Below are 20,889 nucleotides of genomic sequence, written 5' to 3' on the forward strand. Positions count from 1 at the left end.
TAGTTCTGGTGCCCACAGTTCAAGAAGAATGTTGATAAATTGGAGAAGGCTCAGAGAAGAGCCATGAGAATGATTAAAGGATTAGAAAATATGTCTCATAGTGCGATTTACAGACCTCAATCTATTTAGCTTCCCAAAGAGAAGGTTAAGGGCTTACAGTAGCTACATGGGAAACAAATAGGCTCTTCAATCTGACAGAGAAAATGCATAACATGATCCAATGGCTCAAAGTTGAAACTTGGCTAATGCAGACTGGAAAAAAGGCATGAATTTTTAAGGGTGAGAGTAATTAACCATTGGAACGATTTACTAAGGATTGTGGTAGAGTCTCCATTACTCACAATTTTAAAAATCAAGACTGGATGTTCTTCTAAAAGATCTGCTCTAGGAATTTCTGGGGGGAAGTTCTATGGCCTGTGTTTTACAGGAGGTCAGACCAGATGATTACAATGGTCCCCACTTTTGGCCTTGGAATCTACGAAGGGGAGAAAAGGGGAGCTCTCCCTCTGATTTTAGCAGGAGGAGGAAGGAAAGGAGTTATGTTCTCCAGAAGAACGCACACAGCTTCCCCGGTACACTCTAACCCATGGATGTCAATACACCATAAAAGGGGTTGAAATCTGAACTGAAAGAGAGCTGCCCGTAAAATGATTTTTAGAAAAACAGCAGCATCTGTCAGAGGGCCTCTAAGTCACAGCATCCAAGAGTATTCTGAAAGCAGCAGCAAGAAATTTCAGACTCGTGAAATTAGGTTCCCATTTTACGGAAATGGTCATTCACTAAGAGATTTGATAGCTGGGGTCAACAAATAGAACTGTTTCTGAGGGCAAAAAAACACAATATTTTTAAAAGTCATTAACTAGAGCCAAAGAAAGATGTCTGAATGTTAAAGCAGATTCCTTAGTTTTGTCACTACATTAAAATCCACAGACCTGAAAACATGACACATCACACTATTTCAACCACAGCCAACAGTGTTAGAACAATTAGATTTGACATTACCAAAGGGCATGTAAAAACAGTTGGAAGCTTCATTTAATTATACTGGTTAGACACCTCTACTCTGACCTGAAAGAATTTGATAGTTGCAGGAGGTCACATGTGAGAGACAGAAGAAAAATGCCATTTGTTCAGTTTTGGGTGTTTCGGAGCACATGCAAAAACACGAACAGAAAAGAAAAGAAAATTCTGGAAATCCAACCACAATATTCACAAAGTTGTCTCCTTGACACAAGCACTTACAGATGATACACCCAATCTAACTCCTGACATTACTGAAAAGAGTTTCATTTACTTCATCTGCCATTGGATAAGCCCCTATTTTTTTTTTTTAATTATTTTTTAAAATACAAGTGGTGGAGGCTACAGAGTTGCTACCATGATTCAAGACAAGAGTTCAGGTACAACCCCACCACTTTTACTTTTCAGACTAATGAAGAATACATTGTCATGACGGTAACATAGGTGATGTGCAGACGAAACAAAGACCCTCGTGGTTCAAGCCCAAAGCAGTATTATCATGACCTTGGAAAGCAGTATACAATTATGTACAAGTCAGTTGCTATAACAGCAGCCAGAAACTTTGGTGGTTAAGGGGGGAAAATAAAAGGAAACAAAAACTAAAACCAGCGCAAACAAACATAAAAAGTTGGCCCAGAGAAAAGAGAATTGTTTAAACTCCAATACTTTTCCCCCCTTCACCATACTGGTGTACATAAAAACTAAAACCTAGCAGAGACGCAGCTCCATGACAAATAATGCAAGTTATGCTCAGATTAAAAAAAAACAAAACAAATACCGTTAAATAAAGATGAAATATAACTATTAACTCACCAGTGCTGACTTCCCCAGCTGTACTGTCAGCATTATCAATGGTACCATTGAGTCGTACTATGTTAGAAGTGGCTTTTGCTACTTGAATTGAAGTGCTACTTGAATTTTGATAATTTAGCTTGGAAAGACAGTCACCACTCCCTTTTGCACTCTCTGTTTCAGACACTGTGTGCATAAAAGAATACATGCAAAATTTCATTAGGACTGAGGTAACTCTTAGAACAAGTTTCAAATTCCCATGATCTATAGGTTATCTATAGGCAATTTTTTTTTTTACAGAATTAGTTAAGTAACTGAATGACAGCATGTAGTGATACTGACCAATTATACCAAAAGTAAGCTGAGATGTCCCGTGGCAATATTAGCAAACATTACTGTACCAAAGAATGGCTAACTGAATTGTTAAATGATACACTTCTAGAAGAGCTCAGTGGAGAAAACACCATCCAAATATAATTTGTAATCTTCAAGATTCCAAAATGCAATGACATTATAATGCTACTAGGAGAAACTCTATGGCTTGTGTTATGCAGGAGGTCAGACTAGGTGATCAAAATGGTCCCTTCTGGCCTTAAGATCTATTAATATGAAACAAGACTTTCTAGTGACCAACTACAGTCTCTCTTTTTTTAAATATAATTTTATAAAATTTTCTAAATGAGAGTTGCTGTTTTTTAAAAAGAACAAACATTTCAAACATCAGATCTCACAACAGCAATAAAATTTTAATGTCAGACTTATTGAACTCACAAGCACACATTTTAATGCAGCAGTATTACATGTTTCATCTCATTTGGAACCAGTTACATATATTATTAAGTAATGCTTAATTTAAACTAACTCATATCTGTGTTTCAAGGAAAACAAATACAAGAGAGGTTCCAACCACATCCTCACTCAGCAAAAACTGGAACACACCTATTAACTTGGGGCAGCTGATAATTCAGTGAACACTTCCACTAAGAGCAGTAGTTAACAATATATTTGTCTAAAATATATTTAGTTGTAAGAGCATTAGCGCCTGATTTTCAGAATTGCTGAACACCTACAACCCAAATTTAAGTCAAAGGGAGCTACAGAGGTTTAATCACCACTAAAAGGGCATGTCTACACCATAAATTAAGATGTAACTGTGGTGTAGGTAGGCATACCACACTAACTTTAATCTAGCTAATAAGGGTGATAGTAGTGAAAATGCAGTGGCACTGGCTTCAGCAAAAGGCTAGCCAGTCATGTACAAGCCCACCTGGGACCCAGGGTACTTACTCTGATTGCTAGACTGTATCAGTATTCTCATTTTCACTTATCAGGATAAACAAAATTATTCCGATATATTCATCAGCAAAAACTGAAATGTCTTGTTACTTAATTAGCTCTGAAAGTTGAGTTACCAATTCTTGGAAATTTTCCAGGTGCAGACCATTTAAGTCTTGAGCGAAACTGCAAGTTTTTACTTTTATTAATTTTTGGGTTAGGTAACATAAAACTGATTTGTCCACAAGGGATTTTAAAATAACGTAAATTCAAAAGACTAGGATATTAACCACTTGCACAAGCTAAAAGATTTTGATGTTTCTGTGCTAGTGCACATTTGCTCCACTGAACATTTCATCTCAGTTTGTTTGATAATAAAAAGGGTTGACAAAGAAACAACACTGTGTTAAACAACAATTGTCTCTCTTCCATACCCCTCCACACACACACAGTCAGAGAAACCAGGTTTTGTGTGATGGAATAAATGGTGTTTGGAGAGGGTAAAATGGAATTAATCCATTCAATCCAAAGAGAGGACTAGGAGCCAGAATACAGGCTGCTACCCTTTCATATCTTTGTGCCACTGGATCTGCCTCAATGCAGATCCAGCTACTTCCAATGTCCCTCAAGAGGTAACTAATGCCAGATCTACGCTAGAAAGTTAGGTCGACCCAGCTACATCACTCAGACAGGCCTATGAAAAATCCATACCCCTGAGCGATATAGTTAAGCCAACCTAACGCCTGGTGTAGAAACTGCTAGGTCGACAGAAGAATTCTTCCGTCAACCTAGTTACATCCTCTCAGGGCGGTGGACTAACTACAGCGATGAGAACCTCTCCCATCACTGTAGTGAGTGTCTACACTGAAGTACTATAAGCAGTGTAGCTGTACCATACAGCATTTCCACTCAACTCAAAGCCTAACCAATTATGTAATGCTGCAGTACTTACAAGCACAGAATCTGTATTTGTTTTAGAACTGATTTTTCCAAAAAGACGTATCAGAATTAAATGCACAGAGCAGGCAACTGCACATCTAACCAGGAGCTCAAGTGCACATGCGAGCAACTGACCATTTTCAACAAGTGGTACTTACAAGTGTAAAACATTTTCCGCAAAGCTACTGGTGATATTATGTTTCTAAAACTAATGTAAGTGATGAACTTCAGGTGACCCATCTTAACTGTGCATTTTCAGAGCTGGCATTTCTGTTTTGTTTTTTCTGAAATTCAATCTTAACTCAGAATTTCCTGGATGTCTAATGCTTTGGCTTAAAAATACAACACTCTTAATTTTTTTCTTTAAGTAACTGATACCTTTCCTTTAACTTAATTTCAGCTTAAATGTTTCTTATTTAAAAAATATAACAAGAGCTCTTGCTTTATTTGGACCGTCACTTCCCCAGATCCTGTGAATGATCAGCAGAAGAGAGTCCCTGACTTCACCACTTGAGTGCTTTCTAGGAAATATAGGATGGCAATGAGGAAGCATCTTGTGATGGAGGGTTTCAGAAATCCCCTCCTTGGAATCCTTTCCGAGTCTGGAGGACATATACATATGAGGACATATTACTCCTTTTTTGTATGTGGATAAGCAGGGGGTCTCTAGAGCTTGCAAACTGGATAGGTACTCCTGCAGAGATTATAAAGTATGCATGGACTCCTGCAAAGAATGCAAGTTCTGTTCTTTACAAGCCCTCTTGCAAGCTCTGCAAGAAATCCTGTGGACCTTATTTCTGGCTTGACATTTGCTGCTTAGGAATCATGTAGCCTTTACTTATGAGCTATCTAAACAGCACAGGGCACGGATGGAAGCATGTAGCAGACCAGTATGCATTGTCCAAACAAGTACAAGTGGACATGTGATGTACAGAACATACATTGAAAGTGCTATTAATAAAATAATAATTCACTATAAAATTAGTCAAAGGTACTCAGTAGGGACATATTAAACTAAGTCCAGAGCCTGTAGGCGTAGCCAAGTTATGACATTATTAAATAATTAGAAAACATGCAAGAAGTGAGATCACCTTGGTATCTTGGGCCCCCCATCTCTCTAAACCCTTTGTCCAATTTGCGTGAACATTGCCATGCAAGTTCTACCCTGGCATATAAAATGGTAGGCCAATTCCTTTAGGTTTGATGAAAGTATGTAGATGGAGAGGAACAGCAAAACTGTACTTACTACAGAAGGGACTAATAGGCTCCCCACAATGCATCCCCCTACTGGATATCAAAGCATCACCATTTATACACAATGAACTGGACATCAATATTTATAAAGGTACATACAAGAACTGGAATCACTCTCTCTCTTGTCCTCTTTTTGTTTGTTTATATCTTGAACAGACGTTTCCCCTTGCCTAAATTCTTCTTTAGATAACAAGTTACTGCCAAGATCTGAAAGTCCTCCTATTATAACAGGAGGATTGACAGGATAAAGAAAATTAACTCTATATTTCCATACAATGAAATACTGTGTAGAAGAACAAATGAAATATCCATAATAATATAATAATTTCTTTTACTAGGTAAATTCCACCTAAAAATATTGAACACTTTACCACATAAAAATTGCCACAGAATGTCAGGACAAGTATAGATTAATTTAATACAACACTGGTGCCACCAAATGTACATAAAATTTCAAATTATGTCAATGAAGTTCAAAATAAGCCAACCAAAAGCTAACCAAAACTTATCTCAACATTCTATTTCAGTTCATTTCCTTAGAAGACTGGGTGTTAGGTTTTGTGCTCAACCAATCCAAATGTCACTCTCTTAAAAAGTTAAAGAGGTATTCCACTGTACAGTAAAAACAGTTACCTACCTTTCGTAACTGTTGTTCTTTGAGATGTGTTGCTCATGTCCATTCCATTGTAGGTGTGCGCACGCCTACGTGAGCAGTTGTCAGACTTTTGCCTTAGCGGTATCCGTAGGGACAGCCATGGCACCCCCTGGAGTGCTGTACTCATGTGTCGGTATATCAGGAGCCACCGTCCCTATACCCTCTCAGTTCCTTCTTGCCGACAACTCCAAGAGAGGGGTAGGAGGGTGGGTAATGAAATGGACAGGAGCAACACATCTCTAAGATGTTATGAAAGGTAGGTAACCATTTTTTCTTCTTCAAGTGCTTGCTCATGTCGATTCCATTGTAGGTGACTCACAAGCAGAATCCTTGGAGGTGGGCTTGGAGTTCACAGCTTTGCAGGCAACTGCACATCTAACCAGGAGCTCTGCAGATTGGAGCACTGCTCTGCCGAAGCCAGCGTCATCTCAAGCTTGCTAGGTCAGCGCATAACGTGAAGCGAACATGTGGACGGACGACCAGGTCGTAGCCTGACAAGTTTCCTGGATTGGTACCTGAGCGAGGAAGGCTGCCAAGGAAGCTTGCACCCTAGTTGAGTGAGCCAGCACGACCACTGGCAGGGGTACCTTTCCCAGCTCATAGCAGTAGCGGATGCAGGCCGTGGTCCAGAATGAGAGGCTCTGGGCTGACACCGCGCAAACTTTCATCCTGTCAGCAACAGCCACGAACAACTGCATTGACTTACAGAACAGCTTTGTTCTATCAATGTAGAAGGCCAGCACCCACCTGACGTCCAGGGTATGCAGCCTGGCCTTTCTGGCCCCCAGGGTGTTTAGAGGGTCCAGGCTGCGTAGACTGGGTGATGAAGAAGAGGGGTGATGCCGACTGAAGCTACTGTCCCTTCTTCCAGAACCTTGGCAGGGCTGCCAAGGTCCTGGTGGCGGGGACAGCCGGAAGGGCTTCGGAGCAGGCTGTGGCATATGTATGCCAACGAACGAAGGGTGGCCTTCGTATCCTTCACCCCATACAGCGTGGCATCCATCTGCTTGGAGAAGAGACCAACCCCGTCGAAAGGGAGGTCTTGGATTGAAGTCTGCATCTCCTGCGAGAGGCCCGCCGTTTGTAGCCACGAGCTACGCCTCATTACTACCGCCAATGCAACTACCCGAGCCACAGAGTTTGCCGCATCCCAAGCCATTTGTAGGGTGCACTGGGCTGCTGCTGTGCCTTCCTCAACCAGGGTGCTGAATTCCTAGGCTAACCCTTGTGGGAGGGACTCCTGGAACTTGAGGAGGGTATCCCACAAATTAAAGTTGTAACTTTCCAGGAGAGCTTGGTGGTTTGCCACCCAGAATTGTAGGCTGGCGGTCGAATAAATCTTTCTCCCAAAGAGATCCAGCCTTTTGCCCTCTTTATTCTTAGGAGTCAAGGAGGTATGGAGCGGTTTGTCCTTTTCATTGGCCGCGGAGACGACCAATGAGCCCGAGGGCGGGTGGGTGTATAAATACTTGAACCCTTTAGCTGGCTCAGAGTCTAATATCCCACTCTTTCCGAGTTCATGGCTGAAAGTGCTTAAAAATACGGCACTTCTTCTTGACGTGCAATTCGCCCAAGCACTTGAGACAGCTGCTGTGGGGCTCACTAACAGGAATAGGCCCGCTACAGTCCGTGCAAGGTTTGAACCCGGGGGACCGGGGCATGCCCCTCCTGGGGCAAAGTCCCACTAGTGACTATCAACTAACTACAACTATCCTACTAGAAGAAACAATTAAAACCCTAAGGCTGAAGAGCTCTTAACGAGGCAAGAACAACCGCTAACCACTTGCAAAGAAAGGGAGAGAGGTGCTCCGACTAACCACCAGGGGTGGTAAGAAGGAACTGAGAGGGCGCAAGGACAGCAGTGCCTGATATACCACGCCATGAGTGCGGCACTCCAGGGGGCGCCATGGCTGTCCCAATGGATACCGCTAAGGCTAAAGTCTCCGATGACTGTGCACCTGGGCGCGCGCACACCTACAATGGAATCGACATGAGCAAGCACTGGAAGAAGAAGAAGAATTTTTTTAAAAAAGACGAAACATGTAAAAGTCTCCTGGTTTTGTTTTTAAATTGAAAATGGACTTTTAAAATAATGCAGCATCAACTGAGATTTTCTTTACATGAAAAGTCTTTAGTCAGCAATACCCAGTAAAATCACATGAAAGCCCATATAGTTGGCAATTCTTGACAGTCATCCTCAGGTCAGGGATGCCAAGTATAGCTCTGGCTGAATGAGTTAAAAAAACAACAAACAAGGGATAACATTTCAACACAGTTCTTCTACTCCCCCCCCCCCCCCCGACAGCTTGTCTTTTACCAACAGTAGTTGGCCCAATAAAAGATATTGCCTCACCCACTTTGTCTCTCTTACTTATGGAAAGCGATGCCCTATACTAAACATAATAAGACCCCATTAAAACCTAGTTATTAAAAATAAATCTTTTAATTTCAATGTGTGCCTTCATCCATAATTCTTTCATTATAATAATCAGTCCCACAAATGTCAAGGTCATACGTCAAATGAAATGAATGTGACGGTTTCAGTAGCACAGAGACCCTGCAAATACTGGTCCGAGGTAGAGAGCGGGGCCCATGACACATTTAAAATGAGTAGTCTCATGGACCATCAGGGCTTAAATCAAATGCATCACTCCCTAGGGTTAGAAGCTCTGTGACAGACTTTTCAAAGCAATGGTCCTGGACCAGTGACTAATAAGAAAAAATTGATTCCTGGAAACATTATCCAAGTGCTATGGTTTTCTAACATAACATGCTTAGTTGCAGAGTTGTCGTCTTTTTTACTTAGAGTTGTAGGCAGTAACTAATGATTCGTGAATTTTGAAGAGTTAAGGTAAAGAATTGTAAAATATAACTGCTTTAATGACTCTTCAATACTTAGTTAAAATAACACATTTTACATTTAATTTAATCCAAATACTCAGACTGGATGTAACAGTGTAATTCACCTCTAATAGGTAATGTATAAAGTTAAAAGCAAAATAACAGTTAATAAGACACCATGTCAGATGAAATAAAGTACAAAGAAAGAATGCATTAGCATAACCTTATATATATATATATCATATCTATCATGCACACATAAATCTATACCAGTTAGCAGCAGCGATACTTTGACTAAATGAATACTGAAGTGCATCTGTTCCACAACGTTTATGTCACTAAAACTAACTATGCTCCCATGACTAACAGCATCCAGATCTCTTTAAGAACACAGCATGGTAACATTTTACCAGTCATAAAGACATAAAAAACCAAAACCAATAGTCTGTCAATACATATTTGTTCAAGCTAATAATTTAGAAGTACATTATTGGATTGACTGGCTGTGGAGCCTCAGCCCAGTCTTGTGACTATACAATTTTACACACTCCATCCTGCGTACATGCTTTTTAAACACAAAAGCATGCATACAATAGTTATGGGTTCTATGTGTACAAATTCTAACACTTGGTTTCTAAATTGTGCATACGCATCACCTAGCTATGCAACTGTTAGCATGTTAAAAGTATGCGTACAAACTGACATTGCCTGCCAAATATCTGACCTTAAGATCTGAAAAAAGTGAGTCACATAATAAAATATATGCTACATTGAGAAGTGTCCTAGTAACATGAATGAAGTAAAGACAGATGAGCATTTGGCATTTTAATTGTAAGACAGGAAACAAATTTTTTTATTTAAAAATATTTATGTTCATGTAATTTCTATTAAATAACTAATATATAAGTAATTCAATTCTTTGACAGATTTTTTTAAAAAATACAACTTGCTTATCAACGTAAGGTAATATAAAAATGTATGAATACTCTACCGGAAAGAGCTGCTTGTGGTGTGTTGACAGATAGTTTTTTTAAAGCTTTTTTAAACTGCACTATTCCTAATACAACATTTCTTATCTTCGTCCATAGGAAATAGCCACTTCTGTTACTTGAAGGCCAGGTGCTTTCCAAAACAGCCTATTCAATGAACAAAGTCAGATTAAATGATTGTAAGAAGTCCTTGCTTTCTATTACAGATTTGCTTAAGATTTTTAAATGCAAGGATGTTCAAAAAGTAGTTCGCTGACTTAAAATCAAACTGGCAAGAAACATGCTACATTAGTAAGTAAATCTTAGAATGTGAAAAAAAAACCCACAGCAATTTTCTAACTTATTTCTATAAAAAAATATTCCTTCAGTAATTTTTGCTTGCTATTTAGTTATGTACAATGATAAGAATATATCAGCCTTCTTTCTGTCCTCCGCACAAAACACTTACCTTATTATAGTAACCATATGTAATGGCATTAGGGTCAACACCGGCTTTTTTCATTTCAAAAAGGACTCTCACTGCAAGCACAGGCTGGCCATATTGCCCACATAGCTGCATAAGCACCCGATAACATACCTGAAAACAGACATTTTTAGCGTTTCGTTTTATAACAGAATTTATACAAAATTCAAAACAAAACTCCCAGATTTCACTTTTTTACCTCATCAGGGGGATCTATCTTTTTGGTATGCATTTTTCGCAGCACATCATATGCAGTTCTCAGAGCCCTGACTTTTGAATGGCATACTTTCACATACGCAGGAAGGCAGATAAACCATAGGCCATAGCAGTGACGCAGCAAACACCTGGACCACATCTGAGGAATGGAGGAGTACCTCTTAGCTATCTTATGGGCTGACTTTATTTCCTGTAAAGAGGCATTCAGTTAGCATCTTTAATATACATATTCGATTTTTTAGAAATGAATCAGTTGCTCATAAAAGACACACTGAAATTTATGCCAGAAGATGGATGACAGACAGGCAGGAGAAGCAGCACCACACGAGGGGCTCAGTTCTCACCGGAGATAAGCAGAGATGCTTCTTGTAGAATCAGCTCTTGTGGAATTAATAGCTGCACACAAAAAGGTTACTTACTTCTCAAAGACTTTATACTAAATTACTGAAGCCTTCTGCTTGCATAAACAAATAATTGACTCTCCCCCAGCCCTCTCTCTCTCTCTCACACACACACACTGAGAATAATTGAGAATGTGATTCAAGGTGGTTAGCTGTCCTTATATATATATATATATATATATTATATTGCATATTAGGTCTTGGAAATTACTCAGTTGTCAGCACAGGCCTCCAAGTCAACCCAGTTTTCAATAGTTTTCCTTTGTCCATTCAGATAAAAAAAATAAAAAGTTCATCATCTATACAATGATAGCTTCTCTTTCCCTCCCCCTCATTTCTACCTTCATCATTTGAGTAGTGTCATGGAAAAGTACTCATGATTCTAATCAAAAGCATCTGATTTATAATCAAATATTAACATACATTTGTGAGACTAATTCAGAATACTGACAGGTACCAAAAAGGAATTGTCCAATTCCAAATGGTGACAACATTCAAAGTAAAGAAAACAAAAACCAACCAAACAGAAGATCCTAAATCTTGTGCTTCTTTCTAAACAAGTTTCAAGCATCCACTATATTTTGTAGATGTTTGCACACTCAAAAGTTAGGTGGATGGGGTATGCCAGCAGCCATGTCATTTTGCTATGATCTTGTCAGATTTCATGAATTAAGCATAATTAGATTAGGTCTAAATTTGGAAGGAGGTCTCAAAAGACCATTTAGCTGCTTTACCTGGATCCTAGGAAACAGCATTATCAATTTGACATAAGATTTTTTTTTTTTTGAATCAGTACTGAGTCAAACACCCACCATGGTCAAAGAGCACCATACCACAAATGGTGACTTCTTTCAAAGGAAATATAGACCCTAAGTTCTGTCCACTTGTGGTTATTATAGATCCTAGGGTGTTTTCTTGCCAGATTACAACTCAGGTATTGTATTCTGCCTACTTACAACCCCCAGGCACTTCCACAGTTGTATACCGTATTCTTTACTTACTATCAAACTACTATGAAGTATTGCCATATACTATTTACATTGTTAGAACATAGAATCCTAGAATATCAAGGTTGGAAGGGACCTCAGGAGGTCATTCAGTCCAACCCCCTGCTCAAAGCAGGACCAATCCCCAACTAAATCATCCTAGCCAGGGCTTTGTCAAGCCTGACCTTAAAAACTTCGAAGGAAGGAGATTCCACCAACTCCCTAGGTAATGCATTCCAGTGTTTCACCACCCACCTAGTGAAAAAGTTTTTCCTAATATCCAACCTAAACCTCCCCCACTGCAACTTGAGACCATTACTCCTCATTCTGTCATCAGCTACCACTGAGAACAGTCTAGATCCATCCTCTTTGGAACCCCCTTTCAGGTAGTTGAAAGCAGCTATCAAATCTCCCCTCATTCTTCTATTCCGCAGACTAAACAAACCCCATTCCCTCAGCCTCTCCTCATAAGTCATGTGTTCCAGTCCCCTAATCATTTTTGTTGCCCTCTGCTGGACGTTTTCCAATTTTTCCACATCCTTCTTGTAGCGTGGGGCCCAAAACTGGACACAGTACTCCAGATGAGCCCTCACCAATGTCGACTAGAGGGGAACGATCACGTCCCTCAATCTGCTGGCAATGCCCCTACTTATACATCCTACTTATACAACAGCTGCCGTTCTCTACACCAGAGAGTCTTACATTGTGATGTTTAATTACTAATACTCCTACAGTAAAGTGCTTTGAAGTACTCAGAGGGAAGATACTGTAAAAGTACAGAATCTTATTATCACAAAGTTTTTGTTGTTGGTGGTGGGTTTTTTTAAACCTTTTTTTTTTTTTTTTGGTGTCCTTTAGGTTTCAGTCACCAGGAACAAGGAGGAAGGAAGCCCTGTTTTCATCCAGTTTCTCGGAAAAGTCATGAAAGCCAGCCTGGAATAATTTTAAAACCTCTACATGCTAAATTAGGTGAAAAATCATAAATGGGTTCCAAAGATGAAAGATTCCTAATACCAAATGAGTTCTTATTAGCAGTGCTCTTGAATATTCCAGTTTAATTCTCTCTTTCTTAATGATTCATGCAGATCAGGAAACATGGGGACAAACCAGTAATTCCTTTTATCTGACAAGACAACCAAGCTTTGTAGAAGAATACTATGAAGGCCAGTGAAAGCACAAATACTTTCAGCTTTTTTACACTCTGGATGCTACTACACTATGATCTAGCACTTACTGTGATTTTAAGACCAGACCATTGCAGAGGTTTGGTTCTTCAAGATGTCAGAGCTTAGAATATTGGTGAAAGTCCAGCAAACTGTTTTTTGTTACCAATAATTCAGTTAGATCTCTGTGAAAAGAGACTATCCATCAACCAGCTACAAACTGAAAATTCTGAACATGTTATCTTCGGATGCTGTCTATATAGGTAGAAGAAAATGGACAGTATTATATAGCAAGGGTAAGAAGGAGGCTGTTCTGTCAAGGCATTTTTAGGACCAAAAAAAGAGGCAAAAGTCCTGGAAATAAAAAGTCAAGAGGCCTGGCACTGTTTTATACCTCAAGAAACCGCAAGTTGTAGCCGGAAGTGGGAAAAAAGCATGTATAAATATAGTAGGGTCAGAATTCTACATTTCCAAGGATAAACTATTTGTACTGCCAAATGTTAATGATTTTAAAAGACATTTCATTACTACAAATACAGAATGTAAATATTCATCTGAAATGTAATTCTCAGCACTGTCCATTAGAGGGGAAAATAAGCTACTTAAAATACTTGTTTAAGTCAGGAGCATGACAGATCATAAAAATCAAGACACAGTGAACTGAATAGTGATCAAGCGAGCTCTGTAGCAGTAACGACTGCAAGTGCTCACTCATTAAGCAAAAGTTGATTACATGACCAAATACTCAAAAGAAATTTTCATTAATTAAATTAAGTACAATGTGTGCATGCCCCTGTACATCCAATTTAGTGCTCATCAGTAATTTGTAGAGCAAGAAACAAGTGATTAGGTGATTTATCAATACTGTCAGACTGTAAAACCTACTAGAGAAAATCTGTTTTTAAAAACTTGTATTACGATTTGAAAAGGCCTGGACATTTCTTTTTCAGATGTTTGTGAACAAGCCCAGAGAAGAAATGTTGAGCCATCTATAGCAATAGGTGGGGAGGGAAGAAGAAATAAGGTACTTCAATAAAGCTGTGAAAATGGTCACCACCTACTATAAGGAACACAGCCCAATCCGCCCAGGAATTTAAGGATATCATCAAATCCTTCCCCAAACAACTCCAAGAGAAACTCTACAACCTCATCTCCCACAAACTGACCCCACTCTTCCTGAGCTGGTCCCTGAGACTGCCACCCTCTCAGTGGAAATCCCTCCTGAAGGCCCACTTCTATCAGGCCTAGAAGAAATTAGCTGACATTCGTCTAGTTATCTCAGTTATTTATCTGATCACTGGACCGCACCTTTATGTGGAGGGAAGAGATTTACAGGTGGGAGAAAGGGGTGTGTAAAATCACTAGAACTGTAATAAGGGGAAGATAAGCAGGGCAGAGAGAAAAAGGGAGGGGAATTTACTGAGTCTGAACATGCACATGTAATAAAAAAAAAATGCGTACCCGTTACCACTCTCATCACTTTGCTTGTAATTCTTTCCCCCAACCTCCCATTTAAGTTTGTGTATTTGTAGACTGTACACTCTTTGGGAGAGGAACTGTATCTCCCTGTGTGTTTGGAACTCATTTACCCATCTGTAGGTGCTATAGCAATCTAAATAATGAATACTAATAGAATGGAGATTGCCCTAAAAAGAGAGTGTAAAAGTTTGCTTGGTCATCCGATTTGATGACACAGGTGGCACAAGGCAGAAAGCAGAAAAAATGTCCACTTCTTAAACAACTATGGGAGAGGAAGGTGAGAAAGGTCCTCGTGCCCTTAAGTAGAAAAAAAAAGAATTGTTTAGAGATAACAACTCCAAGTCTAGCGGTCTCTACAGGAAATTATGAGCTACAACTGGTATATATAGTGGGGGAAAAAGGAAATATGGGATTCCTATACTAGTGCCATGTCTCCAGGATGGCTGAAATCCTCTTTACTTTTCAGTGTGGGACTCATCCTTTCAAGAATCGGGAGCATAGGGACACTCAGGGCTCTCAGTGGATATGGCTGGCCAACAGAATCCAAACTCACACGACAACAGAATATATGTCAGGGGTAGGCAACCTATGGCACGCGTGCCAAAGGCGGCATGCAAGCTGACTGTCAGTGGCACACACACTGCCTGGGTCCTGGCCACCGGTCCGGGGGGCTCTGCATTTTAAATGAAGCTTCTTCACATTTTAAAAACCTTATTTACTTTACATACAACAATAGTTTAGTTATATATTATAGACTTATAGAAAGAGACCTTCTAAAAACGTTAAAATGTATTACTGGCACGCGAAACCTTAAATTAGAGTGAATAAATGAAGACTCGACACACCACTTCTGAAAGGCTGCCGACCTCTGATATATGTGCACAAGGAGTTGAAGAAGAATCAATGTTGCCCAAGTTAAGTTTCTTGGTGACGAAAATTATTTTTAGTTGCATCTACAACCATGGTAACCAAGGGTATTGATGGCTAAGCGTGGAAGCACAAGGCCCTTATAAACTTTTAAAACTTCTCTAGTAATTGAAATATTTCAAAGTACCTGTTTTGTTCTCCTGAACATTGGGGATGGGCTGTTGGGACTATTGGCTTTTGAAGACAATTTGTTATTTGGTGTAGTCAGGAACCCCTCAGGTGGGTCAAACAAATCTAGTTTCAGCACAGGAAATCCACTATAGCTATAAAAGAAAAAAATGCCATAATCTAACCTTTATAAAGACAGTTTCAATCAGAAGTGAACATAAGGTCTAAGAATGTCAGTCATACTTTCCTCAGGTAAAAGGAACAGAGTTTTTTTTACTGAAAGTTCTGGATGACTTGCATAAACACACAAGCTCTCAACTTGTTGCATCCACTTATGTAACCAATTTTGAGTCTTAAGTAACAGTTTTTCTTTATTAGTATTCCAATAAATTAGCACAAGTCAAATGTATTAGTATTGACTGTACTTAGTAGAAGAAACTCATGTGCTGATTTAGTCTCTAATGAACAAAGCAGAACACAGAGGTCCATAAAAATCAATATACGTACTACAAACCCTTCTGAAAGATAAAATTAGATTACTAAAAGTCCATTTTAATCTAGCAATGTAACAAAGATCCCAATAGAAATAATCTAATTTGACATGTAATTACTAAATTAATAACCTCAGTTTTCACCCAAGGGCCTGATTCTGAGACATACAGTAGCTCCTGCAAAGAAATAAGCATCCTCAGCTTGTACTGAAATCAATGGGAGCTGACAGACACTGAGTATTTTACAAGAGGTTTTCTGTAAATTGCAGACTGTGACCCTGAATGTTCAATTTTAAAATTTAGATATCAATATTAACAGACTAAGATTAAAATACTGAATAAAGTAATTTGATGTCCACACAAATGAAAGTCATTAAAGCTTCAGTTCAGCTGGCACAGCAGGCTTTTCACATGTAAGCTTTTTTACAGAATGAAAAATTGTGGGACTGGAAAGTTGTATTCTATAGGTATCACAATACAGCTCTATAAATTAGCTGCAGAAAGGCAACAGGGCACTTTTTTGTTGTTGCTGGCAATTATTTTATGCTGCTCCCTTGAGTACCTGTACTGCAAAGGGTGCTCTTCGCCATTAGGTAGGTGAGGGATCTCAGGTGGTGTTATGAAAACTGTGTGTTCACTCTTGTAGGACTCATCCAACTCTATAAGCCGTGTTTCACCACTCTTGTCCATATCTATCTGCAGAAATTTAATTACAAGAAAAGTGTGTGTTAAAGTTATGTTTGGTTACAGGAAATTAACGTTAAGTCTACTGCACAGCACAGGCAAACACTATGCAATGTTAGCATAGAAGGATTGTATTTGGGAGCTAGGAACTCCTGGCAAGGTGATGATTAAGAGGCACAGTTGTTGGGGGGAGGTTAAATGAGGACTAGCTATGTAAAGTTGATGTGTCTTTTTGCTAAAGCTTTTTTCCAGTCTAAATTTAAATGACAGCCCCCAAACCAAGGAAGGAACGCTGCTAAGAAAACACCTTTTGACACTTGGATGCTTTATTTGTAACTATTTTTAGCACTTCAAGACCAACCTGATGGTCAGCTTTGAGATATCTATCTCAGAACATTTATCTGTTTAGTGACATATTTGTTTTTCATTCATATAATAAGCTCATAGCCATTTTGTTTCCTCATGGATCCCTTTAACTGTCCAGAGGAGTTGTTTTTGTGAGGACCACCACCTTTCAGAGGTAAGCCACTCTAAACTTGTGTGCAAACAGAAGAAATTGCTTCAACTTAATTTTCCAATATGAATATTTACAGCTATTCTTCTATTCCAACTTGATCGCTGACTGGACTAGTAACAGAAGCCTGATCCAAATGGTGTAATTTAGTGAAATCACACAGCTCTGCACAGCAATTTCAGTTCCTTACATAGTAATTAACTTCTGTAATTGATATAAACTAGCAAACCTTTCTGTCTGCTTAGTGTTCACATATTTAAAGAGATGCCAGATTTAAGGCATCTGACCTATCCAAAGTAATGGATGTTGCTCAAACTTTCTGCTCCCTGTTAGACAGGAAGAATTGGGCTCAGTTGTAACATTCAATTAGGCAAAACAAAAATTGCTGTTCTCCTCAAGAACCAAAAGGAAGTAGAGGCTGCCTAGCAATATTACCAAAAGCTTCTCTTTCCATTCCTTGAGCCACAGAAACAAAGTGTGATTGTTTCACTGGAGAGAAGAGAAGAAGAACAAAAGAAGAGAATTTTTACCACATACCAACAGATCTTCCTAGCATTATAGTTTGAATCATTTGTGTGCATCAGCAGCAGTTGCGCTGGAAACTGTAGAATTTCAGATGGTTCTCAAAACAACCTACTCAATTACTATTTCTCACGTGGGACACATTTTATTAGCCCACACCAACATTTAAATTCCATGAATGGCCGTGTGGCTGTGAAACGAACTACTGCGATAAGAACGAGCAGGGGACTGGACTTGAAATTAAAGTCATGCCACGTGCCTTCATCACGTATGTCAAGTATATGGCAGGCTCCCTTGGCTGTAAGGCAATGAACAGTACTGGATTTTTACCCTCAGTCTTTTCTCCTTGAAAGACAGTTATTGAGCACATACCTAAACTTAGCCTCCTACTGTGTAAGCTTTCAGCTGCTTTTAATAAGCTTATTACACATAACGGATCTGTAGGAGGATATATTCTTTTCCTTTAAGCATGCATTTCTCTATGAGCACAGCACAAGAAGGATGGTAAATCTACCCACTTCAGGGAGAGACGAAAGCTTCATTAAGTCACTATGGGCTGATTTTCAGATGCACTCAGCATCCCCAACTCCCGTTAAAGTCAATGGGAGTTACAGATGCTCAGCAGCCCTTCTGAAATTCGTACAGTTTGCAGTGAGGATCCTAATGGCCAAGTGCGTCACGTTTATACAAAATACAGGGAAGAATGTTGAAAGGAAAACTGGAAGAAATACATTGTGGATAAAAGCACCAACAACTCATCTGAAATGAGTCTGACTGCACTTTGAGGGCATAACACCAGCAACCTATACACATTGTGACACTTACTAAGTCTCTCAATCCTATCACTAGTGCCCTACCAAATTCAAGGTCCATTTTGGTCAATTTCATGCTCATAGGATTTTAAAAATTGTAAATTTCATGATTTCAGGTATTTAAATCTGAAATTTCAGGGTCTTGTTAACTGTAGGGGTCCTGACCCAAAATGGGGCGGGGGGGGGGGTTGCAAGGTTATTATAGGTATGTCATAGTATTGGCACCCTTACTTCTGTGCTTCTGCCTTCAGAGCTGAGCCCTCAGCCAGCAGCTGCTATTCTCCAGCCACCCAGCTCTCAAGGCAGCAGCACAGAAGTAAGGGTGGCATGGTACAGTATTGCCACCTTTACTCTGTGCTGCTGGTGGGGTGCTGCCTTCAGAGCTGGGCGCCTGGCCCGCAGCTGCCACTCTCTGGCCACCCAGCTCTGAAGGCAGCACAGAAGTAAGGGTGGCAATTCTGTGACCCTCCCCCTACAATAACCTTGCAACCCCCTGGAAACCCCATTTTGGGTCAGGACCCCCAGTTTGAGAAACACTGGTCTTCCCGATGAAATATGTATAATATAGGGTAAAATTACACAAGAGACCAGATTTCATGCGTTTTTCAGGGCTGTGAATTTGGTAGGGCTCTACCTATCACAGACACAGAAGGGAACTGCACTTTTACTGTGTTTGGATGGCAAGCTCTCTTGCAAGAAATGCTGACTGGTCAGATGAACCACACCTCTGCCACGCTCTCTTCTGTAAAAATTAATTATCCTGTTGGATCCAACATCACTCCTGGCTTATTGTCCCTGCAACGTTTTTTTCTGCTGGTAATGTGATGTACCTCTCCAACATCAATTAACTGACATCAGGGGAAGTCTGCCTCCTTCCTAGGACATCGAAAATGCTCAATTTTTGCAGCGGCTGTGTTCTACTCAGATACCATGGCACCTACTTCACATTCATCACAATGATCTAAAAATGTGCTCTTGCTCTCTTTTGGAAGAGTAAACGGCATGGTCTTCAAGTCCACTTTAAGCATCGTAGTATCAGAAACTGCAAGGGCACATTATGTAATTCAGATTCAGAGTTATCTGTAGAAATTTCAGAATATTCGGACATGTTCTCTGATTGTTTCTGATATAACTTGCTACAGACACATCTTCTACATCATAGCCAGCAAATATAGAGTGAGCTGTACCTGGCTGAAACAAAGTGCAAATGTTTTTCTCCATTAACTCCCCTAAAAAAGGAATCTCAAGTGTAAATATGTATCAGCAGCTAATGGCACTATGCTTATATAGATTTTAAATAAATAAAAACTGCACTAAAATTCAGGAAGATTCACACTAATTATAATTGTTATATTTTAAAAGTACATTTAAAACCAAAAATTTAGTGCCGGTCAAAAGTGCCAAACTGAAGGGCCTACAGACTGAAGTCTTCTGTTTATGCACACAAGCATACCATGAGCAGCAGTAGTATAGGCTTCCCTAAACTGCTGCATGCCTGACCTCGAGGGACCTCTCCAAGGGATGAGTAGGCAGTCTATCCTCTGCAAAGAAGCTAATGAGTCACTCGCAATGGAGACTATACAGGTAATATGTCCCCTAGAAACTGGACTCAGACACTATTCTGATGAATTTACAATTTGGTATGGTCTTGGTCTTCCTATATATTGTGGTCAACACCATAATACCAATAAAACAACTACTGAGTCACTTCACATAGGCTGTCAATTACTAGCCTGAGCTGGATTTCAACTGGAGATCACTGAAACAATTTGTCCATGCATCCTATAAGTCAAAACACCTACCATTCTAAATATACAACACTAGGAAAATGATACCCTCTGAACCTGGGCTTTATTTGTACTAAATTGTCACCTACTACAATGCCTGCTTTTTAAAAGCTTAGCAAAAGGCATTTTTTCTATAGAAAAATACTTTGCTGAACTTGAACTACGAAACCTACAGATTGACACTTGATTCCTGGAAGTTTAGCAACTGTAGATTCAGGTACAGAAAAAGCTGATTCCTCCAGCAACATAAAATTAAAATAATTTCATAGTTTCTCTCTTTACTGTGTAACAGATACATACATAATATAGTTTTGAAAGGATCCTTGAAAAACACATTTAACATTTTATAAACACAGCTTTTTTGGTACACAGAGATGCTCTTAATTATGTATTTTACTGCATGAGACAAATTGAGAGGATTAGCTATTTAATCATCTGAACAGCAAACATTTCTCTTTAAAAAGCAGAAATAAATTAAACTTTACTTGATAATTTAAATATTTCTAAAGATTTAAAGAAACAAGTTTTTATTTTTGGTTTCAGCAACAAAGTATGTTAAACTCAGAAGTTT

The 20,889-nt window shown here is 39.4% G+C and overlaps 1 protein-coding gene across 3 annotated transcripts in view; it reads right to left on the bottom strand.

Annotated features, from left to right (window-relative positions):
- Positions 1–20,889, bottom strand: part of DENND4A (DENN domain containing 4A) — a 96,843-nt gene that overhangs the window by 17,110 nt on the left and 58,844 nt on the right. For all 3 annotated transcript variants that reach the window (XM_074966576.1, XM_074966577.1, XM_074966578.1), the window contains 7 exons: positions 16,562–16,695; positions 15,528–15,663; positions 10,428–10,634; positions 10,214–10,342; positions 9,768–9,912; positions 5,380–5,499; positions 1,834–1,998 (listed from right to left, as the gene is read on the bottom strand). In XM_074966576.1, coding sequence (XP_074822677.1) covers positions 1,834–1,998; positions 5,380–5,499; positions 9,768–9,912; positions 10,214–10,342; positions 10,428–10,634; positions 15,528–15,663; positions 16,562–16,695 — 1,036 coding nt within the window. The remainder of the gene's footprint in view (positions 1–1,833; positions 1,999–5,379; positions 5,500–9,767; positions 9,913–10,213; positions 10,343–10,427; positions 10,635–15,527; positions 15,664–16,561; positions 16,696–20,889) is intronic.

Source organism: Natator depressus, chromosome 10 (assembly GCF_965152275.1).
Source record: "Natator depressus isolate rNatDep1 chromosome 10, rNatDep2.hap1, whole genome shotgun sequence".
Classification (NCBI taxonomy): domain Eukaryota; kingdom Metazoa; phylum Chordata; order Testudines; family Cheloniidae; genus Natator; species Natator depressus.